The sequence below is a fragment of the Sorex fumeus genome, unplaced genomic scaffold (genome assembly GCF_029834395.1).
Source record: "Sorex fumeus unplaced genomic scaffold, SorFum_2.1 ptg000019l, whole genome shotgun sequence".
In the NCBI taxonomy this organism is placed as follows: Eukaryota; Metazoa; Chordata; class Mammalia; order Eulipotyphla; family Soricidae; genus Sorex; species Sorex fumeus.
This window is the reverse complement of record NW_026606076.1, coordinates 13,001,216-13,027,017: the sequence shown is the minus strand read 5'-3', so window position 1 is coordinate 13,027,017 and position 25,802 is coordinate 13,001,216. Positions and strand designations below refer to the sequence as shown.

At 59.8% G+C, this 25,802-nt stretch overlaps 1 protein-coding gene and 1 pseudogene across 4 annotated transcripts; both read left to right on the top strand.

The window, feature by feature from the left end:
• The first annotated feature begins 4,434 nt into the window (after positions 1–4,434).
• TLE2 (TLE family member 2, transcriptional corepressor) lies at positions 4,435–25,016 on the top strand. 4 transcript variants are annotated; one of them, XM_056112913.1, is made up of 20 exons: positions 4,435–4,705; positions 4,787–4,884; positions 5,354–5,417; positions 5,690–5,734; positions 7,892–7,954; positions 8,626–8,700; positions 8,797–9,001; positions 10,061–10,080; positions 11,790–11,894; positions 12,109–12,153; positions 12,646–12,795; positions 14,298–14,436; positions 16,288–16,448; positions 17,267–17,343; positions 17,722–17,974; positions 18,780–19,027; positions 19,194–19,341; positions 22,084–22,234; positions 24,031–24,107; positions 24,778–25,016. In XM_056112913.1, the coding sequence occupies exons 1-20, from the start codon at positions 4,682–4,684 to the stop codon at positions 24,883–24,885; spliced, it is 2,256 nt and encodes a 751-aa protein (XP_055968888.1). In that variant the 5' UTR covers positions 4,435–4,681; the 3' UTR covers positions 24,886–25,016. The 4 variants fall into 4 exon arrangements, with proteins under 4 accessions (XP_055968888.1, XP_055968886.1, XP_055968889.1 ...); XM_056112911.1 differs by having other exon boundaries at positions 8,794–9,001; XM_056112914.1 differs by having other exon boundaries at positions 4,436–4,705; positions 17,725–17,974; positions 24,778–25,015.
• On the top strand, positions 23,141–23,302 carry LOC130022544 (uncharacterized; annotated as a pseudogene).
• Positions 25,017–25,802: the final 786 nt, after the last annotated feature.

Here is a 25,802-nt window from a genome sequence, read left to right as displayed (position 1 = left end):
TTTCTCTGTGCTGATAACACTGGGGGGCCCTGCAGTGTTCAGAAGAAGCCTCCCCCCCCCCACAATCTGCTGGGACATCTCCCTGCTGGTTTGGTGGGAGGGTTTTTTTGGGGGGGGATAGGGGGACATAGTAGTGCTCAGGGCTTTTGGTTTACTCCTGACTCTGTGCTCAGGGGACCCTAGGAAATCCTGGGAATTAAACCTGGGTGAGCCCCGGTCAAGGTCAGCGCCCTCCTCGTCCTGTGTTGGGTGAGGAGGGTCAGTCTGGAACCAAGGTGTGTGTGAGGGCAAAGGGAGACCAGGCTGCTGGGGAAGATACTGAGTCCTGGGGTGGGGGTGCCCTGAGGGTGGCCAAACCCCCAAGCTGGGTCTCAGGGTAGAAATGGGGATGAGACAGAACCTGGGGTCACCCTCAGGGGAGCCGGAGTGATAGATAATCCAGCAGGGAGGGTGTTTGCCTTGCACACAGACAACCAGGTTCGATCCAGGCGATCGGGTTCAATTCCCGACCGGGTTCGATTCCCGGCATCCAATAAAGGGTTCCCCCAAGCCCTACCAGGAGTGATGCCTGAGTACAGAGTCAGGAGGAACCCCTGAGCATTGCCGGGTGTGACCCAAAAAACAAACCCAAAGAAGAAGCAGCACCACTGAACTCAGAAGAGGTTGAGGACTTCTGATAAGACAGGCCCTGGCTTGGATCCTTGCAGCAACAGGAGAGAAATGGGGAGGGCAGGGAAGGAGAGGAAGCAGGGGGGAGGGGAAAGGGGAGGGAAGGGGAGGGTGGCAGGAGGAAGAAGGGCGCCCAGAGAGAGGTATATGGGTGGGGAGGCAGCACCCCAGTTTGTATCTGGGGTCCTGGAGGAGAACATCTGGTTCCCCAGGGAGGTAGGGCACTCTGGGGGTGTGCTGGGGTCCAGGCAGCACTGAACCCCTTAATCATTGACTCAGGAGTGCTCATCCTCCTGGAGAGGTCTGAGTTCCTGCATTTTTAGGGTGCCCCTAAATGGGTGCTGTCCACTAGCTGGAGAGGCTGTTCCTTCTCCTCATTTGTGAAGCACTTGCTGTTGACCTGGTCCTGGAGATCCAAACAGGCTCCACAAGTTCCAAGGAGAATAAGACAAAGACCCACGATTGTGATAATACGGAAACAGAAGCGAGGCTAGAGGGGGCCCCAACGAGAACAGTGCTGAAGTGACTGTCCAGGGGACTTTCTCAGGAGGTGGCCTTTGAGGGAAGGCCGGAAGGCCAGGTAGCAAGGAATAGTGATTCAGGCAAGGCACAGCCTGTGCAAAGGCCCTGGGGCAGGCTGATGCTGCTCCCTGGCATGGGCTGTGGGGAGGAGGAGAAAGTTTTCCTGTGAAAGAAGGGATGCAGGGAACTCTCCCTGCAACACAACACACAGACCACACATTCATGCTACACACCAAAAACATACAAACATACACCACACACATACCTGCCCAGCCAAACACGCAGACACACCAGCTACATATGTACCACACTCCCACATATCAGGCAGGCCGAACATATCACACCAAATACACACCTGCCAAACATACACACTACACCCGGACACACTGTACACAGCATGCATGCACACAAACATACACACACACCACACACAGATATATGACATGGGACAAACGCATGCACGTCATCATACTCATGCGTGCCACACCCCCATACATATATCACATGCATATACACGCAAACATCACAGACCATACATACACCCCACACAGACACCTATACCAAACACATCAATGATACACACCACACAGATACCCCCTAAACACATACACACTATGATCAACACCGTGTACACACAACACCACCATACCACACACATGCACGCATACACAGCACACATACCACACAGACTACACAGACCACAAAACACACAGCACACACACAACACACAGTACACACATATGCAGCACACACGTACACAATACACAGCACAGGCACAGCAAACAGCACATACACAGCACATACAGCACACAGTAAATGCACAGCACACAGACAGCCACAGCACACACACACACAGCCACAGCACACACCACACACACATACCACACATCCACAGGTTCCCAAGACTTTCCTTTTTTAGTTTATCTGGGGGCCGCACCTGGCGATGCTCAGGGTTGACCCCTGGCTCTGCACTCAGGAATCACTCCAGGTGGTGCTCGGGGGACCCTACGGGATCATGGGAATCAAACCCAGGTTGGCCATGTGCAAAGCAAGCGCTGTCCCCTGTGTCCTATGTCTCGTTTTTTGAGTCACACCTAGCAGCAGTGCTCAGGGCTGACTCCTGGCTCTGCACTCAGGCATGACTCCTGGGGGGGGGGGGTCCAGGGGATCCTATGGGATGCAGGGGATCGAACCTGGGTTAGCCGCATGCAAGGCAAGAGCCCTCCCAAGCACCCTCCCCGCTGTGCTGTTGCTCCAGCCCTGAGAAAATGTTTTGATTTCACTTTGGGGCCACACCTGGCCTTGCTCAGGGTCAACCCCTGACTCAGTGCTCTGGGATCACTCCTGGTAGGGCTCGGGGGACGCTATGGAGTTCCCAGTGCAAGGCAAACACCATCCCCACTGTCCCATTGCTCTGGCCCCAGGACCTCGAGTCGAGTCTCTGCTTCCCTCACCCCCAGGGTCGACCTCCAGACACCCCATGCTGGAGGCTCCCTCTTGTTATTCTCACTGCTCCGGAAACTCTGGCTTATTTATTTATTTATTTATTTATTTTTGCTTTTTGGGTCACACCTGGCAATGCTCAGGGGTTCCTCCTGGCTTTGCACTCAGGATCACTTCTGGCTGTGCTCTGGGACCCTATGGGATGCTGGGACTGGAACCCAGGTTGGATGCGTGCAAGGCAAACGCCCTCCCCGCTGTGCTATGGCTCCAGCCCTGGAAACTCTGGCGTTGATGCTCCAACAATCCCACTGCCGCTGAACTCAGCCTGGCATGGGCTGGGTCCCTCCTGCGGTGCCTCAAAGTGCCCTGTGGTGAGGTTAGAGCTCCCCTGCCCCAGACAAAAACTGGGAGCAGACCCGGGGCAGACTGAGGGTTGGTCTGTGTCAACAGGTCCCAGCTCCAATCTGTGATTGTTTGCTCGTTGACTGACTCAGCGACCTTGAGGTTTGGCTTTAGTCCAGCCAGCCGGGGACCAAGGACAAGGGCGGCATCCTGCCTCCAAGCCTGTGCCGGCATTGGGGTGGATGTGGATGGAGCCCCCAGCCCGTCTGTCTTCTAGGAGCAGCATCTGTCTCTCGGGGAGTTGCGTGTGCGCCCCGACTGTCCTCCTGTCTTGGGGTTCATCGGATGCCAGACTGCCCTTCTTTTTGCTTTTTCTTTTTTGCTTTTTGGGTCACACCCAGCGATGCTCAGGGGTTACTCCTGACTTTTGCACTCAGGAATTACCCCTGGTGGTGCTCAGAGGACCAAATGGGATGCTGGGAATCGAACCTGGGTCAGCTTCGTGCAAGGCAAACGTCCTACTCGCTGTGCTATTGCTCCAGCCCCTGCTTTTTTTCATTTTAAGACTTTCTGGGGCTAGAGCGATAGTACAGGGGGAGGGCTTTTGCCTTGCACATGGCCGACCTGGGTTTGATTCCCAGCATCCCATGGGGTCCCCCGAGCACCACCAGGAGTGATTCCTGAGTGCAGAGCCAGGAGGAAGCCCTGAGCACAGCTGGGTGTCACCCAAGAAGCCAAAATAAATAAATAAATAAATAAATAAACTTTCTCAGGTTTGGGGGCCATACCCAGCAGTGCCCAGGGCTTCCTCCTGGCTCTGTGCTTGAGGGTCCCTCCTGGCGGGTCTCAGGGATCCCAGCGCATGCCTGGGACAGAACCGGGCCTGGTATGTGCATGCCTCCTCCTTTCAAACCAGTCCCCTTGGGGCCACTCCGCAGATGCGAAGACTGAGACCCAGAGGGGCTGAGGTTCTGGTTCTGCCTCCCAGGGGTCCCCCTTTTCCTGGGGTTCAGGGGTGCAACACCCCTTTTCCCTCTGGGCGCCCTGCACTTCCTGCCAGCTGTTGGCGGGGAGGCTGAGTGTTCCCCCAGTTCTCAGGTGGGCCTCCAGTGTCTCTTCCTCAGAAAGGCCTTTCGTGACCCCCCCAACTGCTCCCCTACCACCTGCGGTAACTAAGTATTTATTGGTTTCCTGGTCCCTGTCCCCTGCGGGAAGCGGGGAGGTGGGGGGCAGGGGGCAGGAGCGCCCGGAGGGGTGCAGGCGAGGAGGAGTGGGGGGAGCACGGAGGAGGAGCTGCGCCCGAGCCTCAGTTTCCCCAGCGGGCGCCCGCGGCAGCGAGTGGGTGGGCTCCCGGGGGCGGCGCGCGGGGTGGGCGGGCCGGGCCGTGCGTGTGTTGGGGGGGCGGCGGCGCCACCTTAAGGCGGCTCAGCCCGCGGCTCCCAGCCGAGCCCCGCCGGAGGGAGGCGGCTCCGCGCGGGGCCCGCCCGCTGCACCGGCCGCTGCTCGGCCGCCCTCGCCGCCCCCTGCGCCCCGCTCCGGGAAGGGGGTCTGGGCGCCCCCGGACCGCGCTCGCGCTCCCGGGGGGCGCCGGGGACTCCCGGGTCCCTGCCCCAGCCACCCGCCCCCCACCGTCGCCCCTTTTCTTCGGGCAGCCCCTGCCCGCACCCCTGCCACCCCGCTATCGCCGGGCTCCCGGATCGGCAGGATGTACCCCCAGGGAAGGCACCCGGTAAGAGTGGGGTCCGGGCTGCCGCGGGTGCGGGGAGCCCCCGGGGGTGCCCCCCTTCCTCACCGCTCCCCGTGCCCCCAGACCCCGCTCCAGTCGAGCCAACCCTTCAAGTTCTCGATCTTGGAGATCTGCGACCGCATCAAAGAGGAATTTCAGTTTCTGCAGGCGCAGTACCACAGGTGAGGGGCCTGGGCACCCCGCAGGGGCACCCGGGAGTTCGTCCGCGGGCCCGGGGGAGCCGCTGGACCCCGCAGGGGTGAAGGGCGTGGCTACGGGCGCGGGGGCGTGGTCGTGGAGACAGGCGGGCGTGGCCATGCGTGTTGAGGGCGTGGTTATGGGGTAAAGGCGTGGCCATGGGGCGGGGGTGGCGAGGGCTTGGGGGCGTGGTCATTGGGTATGTGGGGCGGGGCATGGACTGAGGTCCTAGTCTAGGGGAGGGGGGAAGCGGGAGCGGGGGCCAGAGGTGTGGGTAGGGTAGGGACAGTTCATGGTAGGACCCTGGGAGCCAGGGATGGAGCAGGGGGCATTGGGACCCTGTGGGGGGGGGGGGCAGGCACGGGAGAACCAAGACTTTCCTTAGAGGATCTGCCCCTAAGGGGCTGGGGTGCAGAACCAGAGGGATCTCTGTGCTCCTTGTGCCTCCCCAAGCCTCAAGCTGGAGTGTGAGAAGTTGGCAAGTGAGAAGACAGAAATGCAGCGACATTATGTTATGGTGAGGGGGTGGCCCGAGGGTTGGGGGTTTGAGAGGGGCACACACTGCTTGTCTGGGGCCCAACCCTCTCCCACTCCCTGCCTGGCGCTCGCCTCTGGCTGCCATCTCTCCCGGGGTCAGCGCCCTGGCATGACCTCCTGCCCCCTCCCTGGAAAGGGGCGCAGCTTTCTCCTCTGGGCTTCCTGGGGGATGCCATGGAATGCAGTGGGGGATCCCAGAAGACCCAGGGGCCCCGGGCCAGGCTGAGCACCTGTCCCTGTCGTTCCTTCCAGTACTACGAGATGTCTTACGGACTCAACATCGAAATGCACAAACAGGTGAGGAGGGGAGGGTCTCCAGGGTGGGCGATGCCGGGCTAGGGTCCCAGGGGCTTCTCCAGGAAGCGCTTGGACCAGGGTGAGGGTTCAGCCTTCTGCAAAGAAACGGGTTCTGAGATTCCAGCGCGCTGGGCCCGACAGACAGGGGCAGGCGAGAGCTGACTGGATGGAAGGAGGATGTGTGGGTGGACAGACAAATAGATGGAGCAAAGGAAAGATTGAAGAAAGGAAGGATGGATGGATGGTTGGGCGGATGGGTGGGTGGGAGGATGTGTGGGTGGATGGACGGACAGATGGGTGGACAGATGGATGAATGGATCAATGGATAGATGGGTGAATGTGAGAGACGGATGGATGGACGGGTAGATGAGTAGATGGACTATGGACAGACAGGAATCTGGAAGGTCACTTCCGGTGCAGCAGCAAGGTTGGCGGGTCTGGGTCCAGGGTGCCTGCTGGCGTGAGGGTCGGAGATTATCCAGTGTAGGGTGAGTCCAAGACTGTCCTCAAATCTGGGAGGGGGTGTTTGTTTGGGGGCTGGAACCCGGGCTCGCACTCAGCCCTGTGCATCTCCCCCGCCCTGGCCCTCGCTGGACCCCGAGTCCACTCTGGGTGCTGAGGTAGACCCACTTGCTTCTCACAAACCCCAAGATCCTGGACTCAGGGTCCTCCAGCAGCTTCTGAAGGGGTGGACGGAGAGATTCGGAGGGTGATGGGGTCACTTTCCGGCAGCTCCCGAGGGCGAGCGAAGAAGAGGGGTATCTTTGGGGGTATCCCCCGCCTTGGCATGCTCTTCCGGTATATGTGGGCTCTGCCATGTCCTGGGGGGGGGGACAGCCGTGTCTGGCCTGCCTGCAGCCCAGTGTGGTCTCCTGAGAGCCCCGGAATAGGCTGTTTATGGGGGATCCAGGCCTGGGAACCTGGCTCTGCCTTCCTGTGTGTGTGTGTATGGGGGGCACCCAGCCTGCCAGACACACAGCACGTGGCACCCCCGTAACTTCCAAGCAGGGGCTGATGTCGCCTTCCCCCTGCGCCCAACGTTTGCGGGCCGCCTGTGCCCATTGCCTGCTCTGGGGAACCCACGGTTTGCTGGGAACCTACGGTCAGCTGCCCTGCCCTACTACCAGGGTGGTCGGGGCTCCCCACGTTTTCCTTGGGGGTTGCTCCTGGCAGTGCCAGATCCCAGCCATCCCCTCACGCAGAGCCTTGCTCAGCCCTCAGGGTCCTTCCTGGCCCTTCACACGCCGGGTTGCGCCACCTCGGCCTCTGCTCGGTGCCCCCAGTACTATGCTCCCCAAAGGGGCTGTCCTCCAGCTCCTCCCTGGGACAGTGCTGGAGCCCTCGGGAAGAGGCTTATCTCATCCCCATTCATGAGAAAACTTCAGGGGGGTCATCGGAAGAAAGAGTGGCACTGGGCAGGGTGCCCTGTGAGCAGGGGTGAAGTAGGAGGGTGTGCTGTGCAGGCAGGATAGCGGGCAGGGTGTGTTGTCCGCAGGGGTGTAGGGAGTAGGGTGTGTTGTGGGCAGGGGTGTAGGGGCAGGGTGTATAGAGGCTGCGTGCAGGGGTATAGCGGGCAGGGTGTCCTGTGGGCAGGGGTGCAGTGGGCAGGGTATGCAGTGGGCAGGGGTGTAATGGGTGAGTGTGTTGGGGGGCGGGGTGTGCTGTGGGCGAGGGTGTAGAGTCTGGCTGTGCTGTGGGCAGGAGTATAGCGGGTGAGCGTGCTGTGTGCAGGGGTGTAGTGGGCAGAGCCAGGAGTGCTCCCTGAGCACCAGTTGTGGCCCAGTGAAAAAGCCCAGAGCCCAGAGTGATGCTCTCCCCCCAGGCAATATGTAGGGGTGGCAGGGGGACCCCTGAGCTGGCCGCCTCCTCCCAGGCCCTCTGCTCCCTGGTCCCCATTTACAGTATAAGGGGATCCCCCCATCCCGCCCCGAAATTTTGCAGACTCTTGAGGTTCTGGGGCTGCTGGCAAGCCCAGCAGCTGAAAGAGCCTGTCTAGGTGTCCTCCCGAGGGAGCCTTGGGCCTCACCCCCCCTGGCCCCCAGGCCCCCCCTGCCCGCTAGGAGCCAGCCCTGAGCACAGGGCCAGGAGCAGCCCCTGAGCCCAGCTGGGTGTGGCCCCCCCCAAACCCGAACCCAAACTAACCTGCTGCTCCCGCAGGCGGAGATCGTGAAGCGGCTTAGCGGCATCTGTGCCCAGATCATCCCTTTCCTGACCCAGGAGGTGAGCTAGCGCCCTGGGGCGGGGTGGGGGGGGGCAGGGGGCTCCAGGCCCTGAGGTGCCTGCTGGCCTCAGACCCTGGCTGCTGTGTGCCTTGGGGAGGCCGCTGGCCCTCTCTGAGCCATGTCAGCACCTCCAGAGTCTGCCCTGATTGAGGCCCCGTGCTGCCCCCATCCCGGCTTTTATTTTGCCAGTGTTGGGGTGGGGGGGAATGTGTTCAGAACCACACGCGGCGGCGCTCCGGACTGATTGGGTGGTGGCCTGGGATCGAACCCCGGTCGGCTGTGTCCCGGGCGAGTCCCCACCCACATGCTGTCTCTCTGGGTCTTTTCTCCCATTTCTGGATTGAAGGTGGGAGAAACCACAAGAACTGGGTGGGTGGGGCTCCCCGGAGTCCCTGTGTACCCCCTGAGCCCCCCTGAGCTCCGTGTCCCCCCGCCGCGCCCCCCAGCCCCGTGTCCCGCCCCCTGTGCCCCCTGAGCCCCTGTCCCACCCCCATGAGCCCCGTGTCCCGCCCTCCTCAACCCCCTGAGCCCATGTCCCACCCCATGCCCCCATGAGCTCTGTGTCCCGCACCCTGCGACCCCCTGAATCCCGTGCCCAACCCCCGCGAGTCCCTGAGCCCCCGCCCCGCCCCCCGCGACCCCCTGAGCCCCCTGCTCCGCCCCATCCAGCACCAGCAGCAGGTCCTGCAGGCCGTGGACCGCGCCAAGCAGGTGACCGTGGGGGAGCTGAACAGCCTCATTGGGGTGAGTCGCGCCGAGTGTGGGGGCTCTCTCGGCCCCCGGGGGTCCCGTGGGGGGGTCCCCCGCTGGGCCCGGGCCCACCCGTCTCCTCTCCAGCAGCAGCAGCTCCAGCCTCTGTCCCACCACGCCCCCGCGGTACCCCTGACGCCCCGCCCGGCCGGACTGGTGGGCAGCAGCGCCACGGGGCTGCTGGCCCTGTCCGGGGCTTTGTCCGGAGCCCTGTCGGGGGCCCTGGCGGCCCAGGCCCAGCTGGCTACCGCGGCCAAGGAAGACCGAGGCAGCGTGGAGGCCGAGGGCTCCCGAGGTGAGTGAGCAGGTGGAGGGGGGCGTCCCTGAACGGAGGGCACGGTGGAGAGAGGGGTACAGCTGCTCAGCCCTGGGAGGGAGGCGGCCGGGGACCCTGACATCCCACCTGGTTCCCTTCCTGCTGTGTGTCCTGAGGCAAGTCACTCAACCTCTCTGGGCACCTGCCAGAGTGGCTCAGGCTCCGTCTCATCCACTCCCGGTGGGGGTGTGAGGAGGAGAGTGATGCTAAGCTTCCTGACTGCTGGGCCCCCTTTGGCACTGTGGGATGAAAACTGGGGGGCTAGCAGGGGGCTCTGTCGCCATGTGGGGGGTCTCTGCCGGTCCCTGGGGGTCCTGTGTGAGGGTCTCTTGCCTGGCTGAGTGATAGCACAGCCAGGAGAGTGCTTGCCTTGCACGTGGCCAGCACGAGTTCAGCACCCCATAAGGTCCCTTGAGCCCGGCCAGGAGTGATCCCCGAGCCCAGAGCCCCGAGTAACCGCCGAGCATTACCGGGTGTGGCCCCCCCAAACGAAAACAAAACCAAAACAGAAAGGGAAAATGAAATGAGAAAAAGGACCCAGGGCTGGAGCAACAGACCTGTCTTGCACGCAGCCCATTTGGGTTCAATCCCCGGCATCCCATAGGGTCTCCTTGAGCACTGCCAGGCGTGACCCCTGAGCACAGAGTCAGGAGTCAGCCCTGAGCATCGACGGGTGTGGCCTCAACCAAACCAAACCAAACCAAAAGACAGAGAGAGAGACAGAGAGAGGGAGAGAGACAGAGACAGAGAGAGACTGCAAACGATCCTCTCTCTGGAGCATTCTGATGAGCCATGGAGCTGGGAAGGGAGGAGGATGATTTGGGGGAGCTCTGGAGGGACCCTGGGGCAGGGGTGTGGGGGGATGGGCGGGCACGACACCAATCCAGTGTGCGGTGGGGTTGGGCCAGCCCCGCAAGTGTGCACAGTGATTTCAGTACAAACCTGAGACTCCAAACGTGGATGTGAATCGCTGAGAATGAAACCCTCGCCCCCTTCCCTTCCCTTCTCTCTGTCCCGCCCTCACCTGGAATCCGCCAGTGGAGAGAGCCCAAAGCAGGGTGAGTGAAGGGGTGCGCCGGGCTCTCCCCTCTTTCCTGAGAGTTGTTTTCTGTTTGCTTGTGGCTGATGAGCCTGGGGCTGAGCTGATGGGGGGAGGCCCAGAAGGGGACACCAGGGGCCCTGCCCTCACACGGGGCAGGTGGGGGGCTTTGCATGTGGGAACACACTTCTTTTTTTTTTTTTTGCTTTTGGGTCACACCGGCGATGCACAGGTGTTACTCCTGGCTCATGCACTCAGGAATTACTCCGAGGTGCTCGGGGGACGCTATGGGATGCTGGGAATTGAACCCAGGTTGGCTGTGTGCAAGGCAAATGCCCTAACCGTTGTCCCCGGGGAACACACTTATAAACTAGCTTCTGATTATATTTTTGCTTCTTTTGGGGGGGGTAGAGGGCATCTCTCAAGTGGGCTTAAAGGCTCTGGTCAGCAGGTCACTACCAGGGCCACTTGCTACTGCCCTGAAGTCCAGGCCCCACCCCCCAGAACTCAGAGCCAGGCAGAGCTGGGAATGTAACCCAGGTAGAAGACTGGAGCCCAGTAGCCCAGCGGGAGGGTGCTGGCCTTGCATGTGGCTGACCTGGGTTCGATCCCCGGCATCAATTGACCTTTGTGTCTTTGCCCAGCCCACTGATCTGTCGTTTTGCCTCCCATTCATGGACCAGTCAGACCCCATCCTCCCTCCCTCCTCTCTCCTCTCTCTCGCTCTCCCTCTTGTACTCTCTCCCTTTCCCTCTTTCTCTCTCTTCCTCTCTCTTCTCTCTCCCTTCTCCCTCTCTCCCCCTCCCTCTCCTGTCCCTCTCTCCCCGCCCTCCCTCCCCCACCCACCTCTCTCTTTTTAGTTTTTGGTCACACCTGCTGGTGCTCATTGGTGCTCCCAGTGCAGTGCTCCATTGTCGTGCTGTCTCTTCTGCCCCTCTGTGCCCTCAGTCGTGTGCTGCCCCCGGAGCTGCCCTGATTGGGTCCCTACCAGCCCTGAGACCAGCTTGGCAGATCCGGGTTCTGCCCCGGACAGCCCGTGCTGGGCTCGGCACCGCCAGGCTCCCAGGGGCCGGGCTGTGTCCTAGTGCCAGCCTGTGTCTGGCTGGGTAGTGCCCAGGGCGTATCTGCCTCCCTCAAGACTGTTCCCCTTGGCATCTGGTGTGCTTACTGAGGGAGTACTCAGGGCTGACTCCCGGCTCTGTGCTCAGGGCTCACTCCTGGCTCTGTGCTCAGGCCTGACTTCTGACTCTGTGCTCAGGGCTGACTCCCGGCTCTGTGCTGAGGCCTGACTGCCGGCTCTGTGCTCAGGCCTGACTTCCAGCTCTGTGCTCAGGGCTGACTCCCAGCTCTGTGCTCAGGGCTGACTTCTGGCTCTGTGCTCAGGCCTGATTTCTGGCTCTGTGCTCAGGGCTGACTCCCGGCTCTGTGCTGAGGCCTGACTTCTGGCTCTGTGCTCAGGGTTGACTCCCGGCTCTGTGCTCAGGACTGACTCCCGGTTCTGTGCTCAGGGCTGACTCTTGGCTCTGTGCTCAGGGCTGATTCCCGGCTCTGTGCTCAGGAATGACTCCTGGCTCTGTGCTCAGGAATGACTCCTGGCTCTCTGCTTAGGGCTGACTCCTGACTGCATGCAGGACCAGCTCCTCACAGGCTGTGTGTGTGTCCAGCTGTTATTGGGCTGGGATGCGGGTGCTGCCTGGCCACGACGCATCCGTTGTCCCCTTGTTGCAGAGCGTGTCCCCCTCACCCCCAGAGTCGGTGGATGAAGAGCGACCGAGCGGCCTGGGGGGCAGCGGGAAACCGAGAGTGGAGGAGAAGGAAGTGGCGGGGCCCTACGTGAGTGGGGGGCTGGTGGGGGCTGGGGGTTATCTGCAGGCTTGGGCTTATCTCTCTCCTCTCCCAACTTGGGGCCCCCTGAATCGTCATGTGCTGAGACCCCAGAATCCGGCACACCAGGGAGGGGGCACTCTGAATGGGTCCCTGCACCCTGTCTCAGATGTCGGGGGGCCTCTGACCAGGATGCCCCCCCTCTGCCACCCCTCCCCTCCAGGAAAGTGACGAAGACAAGAGTGATTATAACCTGGTGGTGGACGAGGTCAGTGGAACGGAGGGCTCAGGGGAAAAGGGGCAAAATTCCTGAGTTGTGGGGGGATCCCTGGTCCCCTCCCTACGGTGGGGGGTGTGAGGGGGAGTAAGGAGGATGCAGGACCCTCCCCAGGGCGATGGAGGCCTGTTCACAGTGCAACTGGGGAAACTGAGGCCCGGCAGTGATCAGACGTGGGCTGCAGCCTTGGCGAGGTGGCTCAGGTTGTGCAGGCGGGCGCCCCGAGTTCTGTCCTCGGCATCCCCTTCCGGGTCTGGCTCCCTGTGTGACCTTGAGGGTGTGGACCCCCATTGCCCCCACTGTGGGTGTTGGTCCAGGGCACTGTCATACCCATCATGCAGATGGTAAACTGAGTCACGGAGCTTCCCACAGCCATGGTGGGTGCCTGATCTACAGATTTATGTGGGGTTGGGGGGTGCTTGGGGGCTAGGGGAGGACCTCTCCTTTCTACTTCCTTGCCCACGTCATCGCCTCAAACCCAAGGACCAGCCCTCAGAGCCCCCAAGCCCAGCCACCACCCCCTGCGGAAAGGTGCCCCCCTGCGTCCCCACGCGGCGTGACCTCGTGGACAGTCCGGCTTCCTTGGCCTCCAGCCTCGGCTCCCCGCTCCCCAGAACCAAGGAACTTGTCCTGGTAAGGAGGAGTGGGCGCGGCGGGGTATGACACCCACACGTTTGTTGGGGTGGGGGTGTCCGGAAACAGATTCTGGCTCCCCTTAGCCACGAGGCGGTGAGGGACCACCAGGGCTGGTCTGGGGGCTCTGTTGGGGTTCCCAGCACCCCAAGGGCCTATGAGCACAGCCAGGACACCTGCTTAGCACAGACCTGGGAATTAGCCCCCAGGGACTGTGAAATGTGGCCCCAAGTCAGAACCACAAGGAGAGGGAGATGGTAAGGAGACCCGGATCAGGGTCAGAGCAGTAGCACAGCAGGGAGGGCGCTTGCCCTGCACGTGGCCAACCTGGGTTCCATCCCCGGCACCCTGTAGGGTTCCCTGAACCCCACCAGGAGTGATCCCTGAGTGCAGAGCCAAGAGTCAGCCCTGAGCACTGCCGGCTGTGGTCCCCAAACCAGATCAAAGCCCAACCCAACCTCTCCCTACCTTCCCAGGAAACCAAGTGCCCCACACCAATTGGAAATGCTTGGGAAATATTAGCACTTGATTAAGGAGCCACACCCAGAAGTGCTCAGGGATGACTCCTGGTTCTGTGCTCAGGGGATGCTAGGCAGCGCCGGAGACTGAGCCTGGGTGGATCATGGGCAGGGCAAGTCCCCCAAGCCCACTGCCCAGTGCTCTTTCTCCAGCCCTCAGTTGCCTTCTTTAGGGGACCCCATCTCCCCTATGGGCACATCCCCTCTGGTACCCCCGGGATTCCACACTGCAAGCCTGTGCAATTCTTTTGGTTGGTTTTGTTTTGGGGTCACATCCAGCAGTGCTCAGGGCTGACTCCTGGCTCTGCACTCAGGGGTCACTCCTGGTGGTGCTCAGGGGACCCTGTGGGTTGCTGGGGATTGAACCTGGGTCGGCTGCTTGCAAGACCAGTGCCCTCCTCGCTGTGCTATGGCTCCTACTTTGAGTGTGTGTGTGGATGTGATTGTGTGTGAGTGAATGACTGTGAGTCTATGTGTGTGTATTTGTGTTAGTGTGTGTGATTGTGTGTGAGTTGTGTGAGTGTGATTGTGTGTGAGTTGTGTGTGTGATTGTAAGTTGTGTGTGAATGAGTGTGGATGTGTGTGAGATTGTGTGATTATTTGTGAGTTGTGTGTGTGAATGAGTGTGTGAGTGTGTGTTTGTGTGTATGTGTGAGTGTTTGTGTGTCAGTGAAAGTGTGAGTGTGAATGAGTGTGTGTATGTGTGTGTTTGTGTGTTAGTGGTTGTTATTGTGTGTGCATATGTGTTTGTGTATGAGTGTGTGTGAATGAGTGTGTGTATGTGTGTTTGTGTGTGTTTGTGTGTGTGCTTGTGTGTGTGTGTGTGTGTGTGTGTGTGTGAAGGGGGAGAGGCCCACTCCTGGCAGTGCTCACGGCTTCCTCCTGATTTCTGTGCTCGGCATTTAGGCGCCTCCAGCCCCCTACCCGGTTCGGCCGGCCGGGCTGCAGGCACGTGCAGCGCGCCCTGTCTCCTTGTCTCCGCAGAGTGACCTTCCCGCCGGCACCCCTGCCCCCAAGTCCTGCGACTCCTCCCCGCCCCAGGAGGCGTCCACGCCCGGGCCCAGCTCTGCCAGCCAGCTCCGCCAGCTCGCCGCCAAGCCCATGCCCTCCACGGAGAGCGTCGGTGGGTGCCGCCCGCAGTACCCCCCCACCTGCTAGCTGTGTGTGGGCCTCCCGCCCAGCCTCCTCAGAAGTGGTCTGGGAGCCGGGTGGGAGGTGGGAGGCGTGCGATGGCACCTCTGTCCCAGCTGCCAGAGCGACACTTGCCTTGCCCAGATGATGAGGGCCCTGGGTTCCATCCACCACATCGCCACCAAGGAAACCAAAGAGAGGCTGGAGCAATAGTACAGTGGGGGAGGGCGCTGGCCTTGCTCGTGGCCCACTTGGGTTCGATCCCTGGCATCCCATAGCATCCCCCACGCGCAGCCAGGAGTAATTCCCAAGTGCAGAGCCCTGCGTTCTCCTGAGCATTGCTGGGTGTGACCCAAAAAGCCTGTAGCACTGTCCTCCCATTGTTCATCAATTTGCTCAAGTGGGCCGAGTAACGTCTCCATTGTAAGACTTGTTGTTACTGTGTTTTGGCATATCGAATACATCACGGGGAGCTTGCCAGGCTCTGCCGTGAGGGCAAGGTAGCTTCCCGGGCTCTCTGAGAGGGGCAGAGGAATCAAACCCGGGTTGGCCGGGTCCGCTGCGTGCAAGGCAAACGCCCTACCCCCGTGCTATTACTCCAGGCAAACTCAAAAAGCCTAAATTAATAAATTTTTTTTTAAAAGAGGGAAAAACAAACAGAGACACCTCCCCTCGGGGGGCTGCCTTCCCATGCTGTTTCCTGGTCTAGGCTGGATGTGTGAGGAAACTGAGTCCCTGAGAGGGGAAAGTGCTAGAAGGACAAGACTTCTTTTGCTGAGGGGGGCCTCACACCAGGCAGTGCTCAGGGCTGACTCCTGGCTCTGTGCTCAGGGATCACTCCTGGCGGTGCTCGGGGTGAACCTATGGGATGCCGGGGATCAAACCCAGGTCAGCCTCATGCAAGGCCAGAGCCCTCCCTACTTGCCTATTATTTCGGTCCCTAAAAGGATGAGCTTTCTTTGTTTATATTTGACTCTGGGGGCCAAGTGAGGTGGTGCTCAGGACAAAGTGCTCCCTGCTCTTGATGCATGCGAGTCACTCCTGGTTGTGCCAGGGATTGAATCCAGGTCCCCTGCGCTCCAGCCCTGGGGGTAATCTCTCGGACTCCTCTGAAGACAAGCTTTGCATCAGACAGGCAACAGCCTCGCAGAAACTGTGATCTAGTCCCTCTGCGTCAGTTTCCCCAGCTGTAATATGGAGAGGATGATGCAATTTCTGATGGTTGTAGGGCCTGACTGTTGGTTCTGGGCATTCAGAAGATCAGTCCCCTGAAACCTGCCCCTTCAGAATCTTGTTGGTGGAGGAGGAGGAAATTCTCCCCTAACTTCTCCCTCAATGCAACACTCCCACCATTAACTCTGCAAAATACAAAAAGATCAACAAAGCAACAGTCTCAGAGCCTTGTATATAGAACAGAGACTGGGTCCAGATGGGCTGGGTCAGGGCTGACAGGTGAGCAGACAGGTGTGAGAATGTCCCAAAATGCTGCCAGTTATCATCGTTGTTTTTTTTTTTTTTTTGCTTTCTGGGTCACACCCGGTGATGCACAGGGGTTACTCCTGGCTCATGCACTCAGGAATTAACTCCTGGCGGTGCTCAGGGGACCATATGGGATGCTGGGAATCGAACTCGGGTCGGCCGCATGCAAGGCAAACGTCCTACTCGCTGTGCTATTGCTCCAGCCCCTCTGGTTTGGGTTTTGAGGGATAAGTAGGAGTTCGTTTTTTTTTGCTGGAGGGGTAGGGAGCAGCGGGTGTCTCCCCAGAAAGACCCAGGGGCTGTCCCCCAGGGCTGTGGGAAGTGAGAGCAGGTGTCTGAACACTCTCTGTCTCCCCTTCCTCAGCCCTGAGGAGCCCCCTGACCCTGGCCAGCCCCTTCACCACGTCCTTCAGCCTGGCCTCCCACAGTGCTCTTAATGGAGACCTCTCTGTGCCCAGCTCCTATGTGAGTCTCCACCTGTCCCCACAGGCCAGCACCTCTGTGGTCTATGGACGCTCCCCCATGGTGAGTCTGGGTCGAGGGACGCCTGCAGGGTCCAGGCACTGGGGCGACTAAGGGAGACCAGTCCCACAAGGACGGGCCACGGGCTGGGCAAGGGGATATGAGAGGAAGGTCTGAAGGTCTTAGTGGCTCCACGAGCTTGTCCCATCCTTCCACGGGGAATAGAGTGCCTGGCACTGGAGACCGGGTGGGCATTTGGGAGGGATGTGGTCAAAAAAGGGGTTGGCAAAGGTTCTCTGTAATGCATCAGAGAGAAAGTATTCTTGGCAGACCCCAGCTGTCGGTACTCAGAACACTGCCTGCCAGTGGAGTCATGTGTCAATAAAACTTTATTGACAAAACAAGCAGGGAGCCAACGTTTGCTGATTCATTCTGAGCACCCTCAGAAGGCTGCAGGAAGGCTGGAGCAGTAGTATGTTTGAGGATGGGGCCAGGGGTAGCAAAAAGGCTTTCTGATTCTTTTTGTTTGGGGGCCACACCAGGGCTTATTCCTGGCTCTGTGCTCAGGGATCATTCCTGGCAAGCTTGGGGGACCTTATGGGGGGCCGGAGAGCAAACCTGGGTCGGTCTCATGCAAGACGGGTAGCCACCCCGCTGTACTACTCTTGCTCCATCCCTGACTTCATGATTCCAGCCGCTGGAGTATGGCTAGAAAAGGAACATTTTGCTCTCAGGGGAAGGAGGGGTAGACAGATGGGGGAAGGCGGGGGTTGAGCAACAGGGTGTGCATCCATACCTACCACCACAAACGGGTGGATATGTGAGGGTACACGAGGGTTGGAGTCACCCGCCCTGTTACCCCCACTTTGGCGTCTTGACAGATGGCATTTGAGTCTCACCCACATCTCCGCGGATCATCCATCTCTTCCTCCCTGCCCACTATCCCTGGCGGCAAGCCGTGAGTACCGGGTGAGGTGGGGGATACTACTCAACATCCTACAGGGCTCCCCACAACCCCCTAGAAAGCACACTGCCTCCAAATACCCCCAGAACTCTGCCCTGCGGGGAATGTTCTCCACCCTCCTGGCGGTAGGTGCTGAATGCCATCTGAACTGCCTCTCGCATGCCTCTCGCAATGGCAGTGCCCAGAGGAGGGCACATTTCCTCGAGGTTGCCCCCGGGTTTCCAGCAGCTGCATCTCCTGGAGGTGCTGCCTGCCCCTCCCCCCTCCTGTGTTCCCCCACATTAATGACCGCTGAACTAGGCACCCCCCAGCCCAGCAGCAGGCGCACCTCCTGCTTCCTGGACCCCACCCTTGCAGCATGACCCTCCCCAGCAGGGCCTACTCCTTCCACGTGTCGGCAGACGGCCAGATGCAGCCCGTGCCCTTCCCATCTGACGCGCTGGTGGGCACGGGCATCCCGCGGCACGCGCGGCAGCTGCACACGCTGGCCCATGGCGAAGTGGTGTGCGCCGTCACCATCAGCGGCTCCACGCAGCACGTGTACACGGGTGGCAAGGGCTGCGTGAAGGTGTGGGACGTGGGCCAGCCTGGAGCCAAGACCCCGGTGGCCCAGCTGGACTGCCTGGTGAGAGGGGCGGAGCCTGCCGGGCAAAGGGGCAGGGCGTATGGGAAAGGGGCGGAGTTATACGAAAGGGGGCGGGGCTTGCAGAGCACCGGCCCTTTGCAGGCAATGGGACTGCTGATCTTACAGTGAAGAGGAGCGGGGCTTAGGGGGAAGAGGGCGTGGTTACAAGGAAGTTGGGCAGGGCGTGTAGTGGAATGGGTGGGGCTGCAGGAAAATGGGTGGGGTCACAGAAGAGTGGCCGGGTTTCCAGGGCATAGGCTCTTTCAAGGCAATGGGGCAGGGCTTAAATCACAGGGGGGCGGGGTTTAAAGGAAAGAGGGCGGGGTCAAAAGGAAGTTCAACTCAATGGGTGGGGTTTACAGTGCGAGGGGCGGGGTGTGCAGTGAAGGAGGGTGGGGTCACAAAGGAGAAGGGCGGGGCTTGTAGGGCAGAAGCCCTTTCAAGGCAATGGGGCGGGGCTTGAGAAGTGGGGCGGGGCTTGCAGGATTGACAGTACAGAGGGGCTTACTTGGCAGGGGTCCTGACATGGCAATGGGGTGGGCCTGCATTGATGTGGAGGCTTCAGGTCCCAGGAAAAGGAGTGGCAGAACAGTGGAGAGGGGTCTGGATGGCAGTGACAGGGCAAATGGGGTGGGGCGGGACTTATAGACCATGGGGGTGGGGCCTTCGGATAAAAGGGTGGGGCCATAGGAAAGCAATGGGTGGGGCGTCCTTTGACACAGGAGACCAGGCTGGCCAAGGTTCCTGCTGGGCATTAAGTTCGGGGATCCAACCCCCCACTCCCTCCCTCCCCTCACCGCCCCAGAACCGGGACAACTACATCCGTTCGTGCAAGCTGCTGCCGGACGGCCGGAGTCTGATCGTGGGCGGTGAGGCCAGTACCTTGTCCATTTGGGACCTGGCGGCGCCCACCCCCCGCATCAAGGCCGAGCTGACCTCCTCAGCCCCGGCCTGCTACGCCCTGGCTGTCAGCCCGGACGCCAAGGTCTGCTTCTCCTGCTGCAGCGACGGCAACATCGTGGTCTGGGACCTGCAGAACCAGACCATGGTCAGGTACCGGTCATCCCTGGCGGGGGGCGGGGGGTGATGGAGGGGACGATAGGGCTGTGGTGGGGGGCATGGTGGCAGGGCTCAAGCGAGCCCCTCGCCATTCCCTGGGATGCTTTTGCGGGGGGTGCCCGTGGCTGGCGAGGAACATTTCTGGGCTCTTCTCCACCAGGCAGTTCCAGGGCCACACGGATGGTGCCAGCTGTATCGATATTTCCGACTATGGTACACGGCTCTGGACAGGGGGCCTGGACAACACAGTCCGCTGCTGGGACCTGCGGGAGGGCCGCCAGCTGCAGCAACACGACTTCAGCTCCCAGGTGCCACCTGCGGACGGAAGCCTGGGAGAGGTTCCCTCCTCACCTTCTGGGCCCCTGGGGGGCAAAGGCTGGTTCCATCTACCCCTGTCACAGCCTGAGGGCTCCCCCTGGCATGCCCGAGGGCGCACGTGGGAAACCCAAAGCGTCCCAAAGTGTCTAATTCTTTCTGGGTTTTGTTTTCGGGGCCACACCCAAGTATGCTCAGGGCTTGCTCTTGGTTCTGCACTTAGAGATCTCTCCTGGTGGTGCCGAGGAACCAGATGAGGTGCCGGGGATAGAACTTGGGTCAGATATGTCTCAGCTGACCTTGATTGAACCTGGGGCCACTCAGACATGCAGATCATCTTATTCTTTTTTTTTTTTTTGCTTTTTGGGGTCACACCCGGTGATGCACAGGGGTTGTTACTCCTGGCTCTTCACTCAGGAACCACCCCTGGTGGTGCTTGGGGGACCATATGGGATGCTGGGAATCGAACCCGGGTTGGCCGCATGCAAGACCCTACCCGCTGTGCTATCGCTCCAGCCCTGTAGATCATCTTCTTGCTGTTGGTCCTTCCCCCTTCCCGCCCCGCGCCATTTCCCCCCAACCCCTGTTCCTTTGTCTTTCCCTGATTTTGAACTTTTTTTTTTTGAGTGTTTCTCACCCTCTCTAGTCTGGACGCATCATGGGGGAGCCACTGACCCTGGAGAGGAGAGCAGGAGTTGGCCAGAGAATCGAGGGTGCTGTGGGAGGCTGGGATGGAGGATGTGGTGGATGCAGGGAGCATCTCTGGACTAGAGCACAGATGTGGGCCCCTGTCCATCCCGTCCCCCTAGAATTTAGAAGCAGGTGCCAATTCCTTAACCTGTTATTCAGGTCCTCCCAGAGGTCAAGCACCATTTGACCTGTTTACCTGTTTCCTCTGGCCAATATGACTCTTTTTTTTTGCTTTTTTGGGTCACACTCAGCAATGCACAGGGGTTCCTCCTGGCTCTGCATTCAGGAGTTACTCCTGGCGGTGCTCAGGGGACCATATGGGATGCTGGGAATCGAACCCGGGTCAGCCGCGTGCAAGGAAAACGCCCAACCCACTGTACTATCTCTCCAGCCCCACCTTTTTCCTTTCTTTTCCTACTCCCCGACTCCTGTTCATCCTTCAAAACCCATCCCAGGTACCCCTCACTTGCCAGGGAGCTATAGTCTCTAGCTTTAGCTCTATGCCTTTCATAAGGAAATGGGGTGGGGAGTGGATACAGTGCCTTATGTCCCAGTTCCTGGACCTTAAATGGGTGTGTGCTTCCCTGGGGATCCCAGAGCAAGCACCAGGTCCTACTCACCTCTAACCTCATCTTTATTTTTTAAAAATTCTGGGGGAGGGACCCCCATAAAATGACTATTCCTGGCCTTGAACTCAGGGACCATTTCTCGCGGTGCTCAAGGGACCCGATGGAGTGTCTGGGATTTAGCCTGGGCCGGCCACGTGCCAAGCTAGCACCCTCCCCACTGTCCTATCGCTGGGCACCCCCAGGCCTGTCTTTACACAAGAGCACTTATCCATGGCTGAGAATCTTGTGGAACCTTCTTTCTGTTTGTTTGTTTTTCGGCCACACTGGGCAGTGCTTAGAGCTTACTCCTGGCTCTGTGTTCAGGGATCACTCCTGGAGGGGCTTGGGGGAGCCCCTATGGGATGCCGGGGATCAAACCCAGGTCTGCTGCGTGCAAGGCAAGCACCCTCCTCTCTGTCCTATGGCTCCGGCCCCTGGTTTTGCCCCCTGGCTCTGGTAGGGTGTAGGGACTCTCTCCTTTCTGCACCTGGCCAGGAGCGGAGCGTGTTAGGGACAAGGCTATGGGTCTGTGCTAATCAGAGCCCAGGGCGCCGTGAGGCGAGTCGGGAATGTTCTGGGCTGGGAGTTGGAGGGCCTGGCCTTGGACAGACTTGCAGTGGGTGACCTTGAGCTGGCCATTGTCTCAGCCTCCGGGCCACCATCTGCTTACGGGAGCCGCTGTCCCCGGCCGGCCTCCCCCTCCCCCTCCCTGGTTGAGCTCTTGGTGCAGTTCAGGGCGGATAATGGATGTGAGGCCCCAGGGTTCCATGTAATTCTGATTAATATGAATGAGGTGACACGCAGTTGCCTGCTGCCTCCCAGGCCCTGGGCCAGCTGCCTCTCCAGTGTGGGGTGCGCTCCAGTGAGAGTGGGCAGACGGCCTCTCCTCAACCCGCTCTCCCCACTCCGCGGCCTGGGGGGCAGGTCTGTGCCCCACAATGCTCAGGGCCCGCTCCCAGCTAAATTATCACGCTCAGCTAGGCTGGGGGTCGCCAGGAAACAAACTCAAAAGTCCCACATACATAGCAGAAGCTCAGCCCTTTGTGCTGCCCCCCCACTTTTTTTTCTTTTTCTTTCTGAGTCACACCCAATGATGCACAGGGGTCATTCCTTTCTCTGCACTCAGGAATTACTCCTGGCGGTGCTCAGGAGACCATATGGGATGGTGGGAATCAAACCCGGGTCGGGTGTGCAAGGCAAATGCCCTACCACTGTGCTATTGCTCCAGCCCCTCCCCACTTTTGGGGGGTGGTGGTGGGGGAGAGCCATAACCAGTGATGCTCAGGGCTGACTCCTGATGGGGCTCGGGGACCCCTATGGGGTCCCAGGGATCAAACCTCAGGTCGTCTGCACATAAGGTAAGGTAAGCACCCTCCCCTGTGTCCCATCACTCTGCCCCGCCCCAGCTCCCTGCTTCTTCCCTCTTTGTGTCCCCAGATCTTTTCCCTGGGCCACTGTCCCAACCAGGACTGGCTGGCCGTGGGCATGGAGAGTAGCAACGTGGAGGTGCTGCATGTTCGCAAGCCAGAGAAGTACCAGCTGCATCTGCATGAGAGCTGCGTGCTCTCCCTCAAGTTCGCCTCCTGTGGTATGTGTGTGTGTGTGTGTGTGTGTGTTTTGGGGGGGGGGTGTGGAGAGCCGGGGCGCATTATATGCATGTCCACGCACACACTGACAAAACCAACCCTCCCCCCCGGCAAGCAAGAGATGACTCAGAGGCTGCACTCAGCCTTTGCCTGCAGGAGCTGGGTACCATGCGCTCCCCCAGCACTGCCAATAGGAGTGATCCCTGAGCACTGTCCAGTCAGGGAGAAAAACAAAACAAAAACCACTCAAGTGGCAGGGAAGGACACGTGGCTCAGGAGTAGAGCACCTGCATGGCGTGACCGAGGCTGCGGGTGTGATGCCAGCCATCGCCAAAAACAACCCCCTTTCCCCACAAAAAGAAAAAAACACATATCAGAGAGATTGCAGTATGGTAGGTAAATGCTTGCACGCAGCCGAACTGGGTTCGATCCCCTCCCTGGCACCTCATCAGGTTCCCCATCATCACCAGAAGTGATCCCTGGGAGCAGAGCCAGGAGTTAGGTCCTGAGCTGTGCCAGATGTGGCTCCAGAACTCAAAACCAAAATACCCACATCCAGGAGAGATGGATGCTTCATCCAGTGTGAGTGTCGGGGAAACCCCACAGCTTTTGTTCCAAATAGGTCTGTCATTGACTTAATGCTGAAATGAAAAAAGCAGGACTGGACAGATAGTACAGAGGTTAGTGCTGGCGGGCCACTCCCCCAGCCCTGCCAGGAGTAAGCTTGGATCACAGCCGGGTGTGGACCAATAACCAACACTGTCACTGTCCTCCTGTTGTTCATCGATTTGCTAGAGCGGGCCCAGTAACGTCTCCATTTTTTTTGAGACTTGTTGTTACTGTGTTTGGCATATTGAATACGTCACGGGGAGCTTGCCAGGCTTTGCCGTGTGGGTGAGATACTCTCGGTAGCTTGCCGGTCTTTTGCCTAAGATCAAGTGTAGTGTCTGTTCTTATCAGTTTAATAACTGAAAGGGAACAAAAAGAAATAGGGATCTATTTTAGGACACGCCTGTCACTGAAGGTGACTCAGCTTTTCCTGAGTTGCAGGTGTGACTGGGTCTTCTTTTGGCGGGGGAGGGGCATCACATCTGGCTCAGTGCTCTGGGGTCACTTCTGTTGGTGCTCAGGATGAAACCAGTGGTCTCTGCAAGCAGGCACGTTCTCTGGCCTTTTCAAAGGTCTCCCTTGCCCCATGGGTATTTAATCTGGCAACGCCCCCAGCCATGGGCGCCCCCTTCTTGAAAGCCATGGAGAATTTCACCATTCTGGAAAGTGAAGGGAAGGACTGAGCCTTTGCAACTCAAGAGGTGGCTGAAGGGGAGAGGCCAGACACAGCTGGTCCTGAGCCCTTCACCCCCAATGCCTCCCGGGAACTCTCCTGAGCAGAGCCCCCACCCCACTCCTGGAGCCATCTAGGAACCCTCCAGCGCCCCTACCCTGCCCCAGGTAGTCCTCTGGGACCTTCTAAACTCCGCTTCTGCTCCGCCTCCTGGCGTCCTCTGGGACCTGGTTCAGCCTTAGCCTCGCCCCCGAGACGCTTCCGGCCACGCCCCCGAGGCCTTCAGGGCCTTGTGCCCCGCCCAACCCCGCCCCTTGGCCACGCCCCAAGGCCCTCTGGGACTTGCGCTCCGCCCAGCTACGGTCCTTAGCCACGCCCCCGGACTCGTTTGGCCACGCCCTTAAGGCGTCCTCGCTTTGCTCCAGCCACGCCCCCCGGGGCCTCCCGCAACTCCTAAAGCTGGGGTCTTGTCTCTGGAGCGCCCACCTGGAACTGTCCCTATGCTGGTTACCACAGGGCGGTGGTTCGTGAGCACCGGAAAGGACAACCTGCTCAATGCCTGGAGGACACCATACGGAGCCAGCATTTTCCAGGTAAGTCCCGCGCAGGGACACGGAGGGGCTCTGCAGGAGGGGACCACACTTTTGCAGCCTTCTGCTTTTGGTGTGGATGCTGGCTTTGGGGGGCCCGGAAGCACGCCTGCTTTACTGGGGCCGGGTGGGGGGGGTGTGTCGGGACATCAGGGCCGCAGCCTGGCTTGTGTGTGTGGGCGCCGTGGTGGACCGAGGGTGGAAGCCAGGGCTCACATGTGCAAGGAACTTGCCTTCCACTGCCCCACGTTCGCCTGGCCCTGTTTTGATATTATTTTGGGACCACACCCTGGCAGTGCGTGATCGGTGTCCAGGATCCTTTGGGATGGGTCATCGAACTTGCGAGGCAGGCGCCCTCCCCGCTGGACCATCTCCCGGGCCCTGTGCACCGGCTCATAAGCAAGCAAGTTATGGGCCTTCCCCGGAGATTCAGCTCTGAGAAGCGACCATACCCTGACCTTGCTGTCACCTCCCCCCATCCTAAACCCTGCCTTGGTCCCAGCTGGAACCAGTCCATGGCCAGGCTAGGCTCTGACCCTATGGCTTTTCTGCTTGGTTCTGCAAGTGAAGCACCATAAGTGCCCGGGAAACTGGGGGGGGGGGGGGGTACACCTCACCCCCTCTCGCCTCTCCTAACCCCCGTTCTCATTCCTCCACCCTTTCCTGCCCACAGTCCAAGGAGTCCTCCTCCGTGCTCAGCTGTGACATCTCCGGGAACAACAAGTACATCGTGACAGGCTCCGGGGACAAGAAGGCCACCGTGTACGAGGTGGTCTACTGAGGGGGTGCCCTGCCCCGGCCAGGCTGGTTCAGGGGCTCTGCAGTGTCCCCCAGCATCTTCCTTTGTAGACTGTGGAGGTGAACACGTTGTACTCCCCCCTGTCCTCCCCCCCACCACCTTCCAGGGCTGGGTATGGGAACGGGAGGGGTCGGGGGCCCTTTGGGGGAAATAAATATTTATCACAGACACTGTTCTGTCACCTGGGGCCGAGACCAGGCTGCCTGCCGGGGATCCAGCTGCTCTGATGTGTATGAGATCCAGACCAGGGGGTGGAAACTAGCTGCATGGGTGAGATCTGGTGATATGTAGGATCCAGCTGTGTGTGTGTGGTGGGAGGGGATCTGGTCCCAGGGGGATGGCATTGTGTGTCATTGTGCCTATCTGGGAATCAGAAACTGCATTGGGGGATTTAGTCTTTTAAAAACCATGAGGGGCTGGAGTGATAGCACAGCGGGTAGGGCATTTTGCATTGCATGTGGCCAACCCGGGTTCGATTCCCAGCATCCCATATGGTCTCCCGAACACCGCCAGGGGTAATTCCTGAGTGCAGAGCCAGGAGGAACCTCTGTGTGTCGCCGGGTGTGACCCAAAAAGCAAAATAAAACACGGGAGGTCAGGGGGCCCATGCTGTGCTGTCAGGTAGGGACCCCCCTACCTTGCTGTTTCATGCGGGAGCCCTCACCCCCCCGCCAATGTGGCAACTATGGGTGTCCCCAGCAGTGGTTGGGTGTTCCCTATCGGCAGGGGAAAGGACAGGAATGGGGGAGGGGAGTGAGGATATAGGTTGATGGCTGGTGGCTTGGATCAGATTCCCTGAGTATGAGGAGGGCTGGGAGATGCTTGGGGGGAGGGCAAAAGTATCTACCTGGTTCCAGGGTGCAGTTGTGTCATGAGCAGTCCCTTGAGTGGTTTCCAGG

Excerpts from the sequence above, each read along its gene's own strand:
- TLE2 (XM_056112911.1), top strand. The coding sequence starts at position 4,682 with ATGTACCCCCAGGGAAGGCACCCG. Across the intron at positions 5,418-5,689 it reads TGCAGCGACATTATGTTATG|TACTACGAGATGTCTTACGG; the intron begins GTGAGGGGGTGG and ends CGTTCCTTCCAG. Across the intron at positions 24,108-24,777 it reads ACGGAGCCAGCATTTTCCAG|TCCAAGGAGTCCTCCTCCGT; the intron begins GTAAGTCCCGCG and ends TCCTGCCCACAG.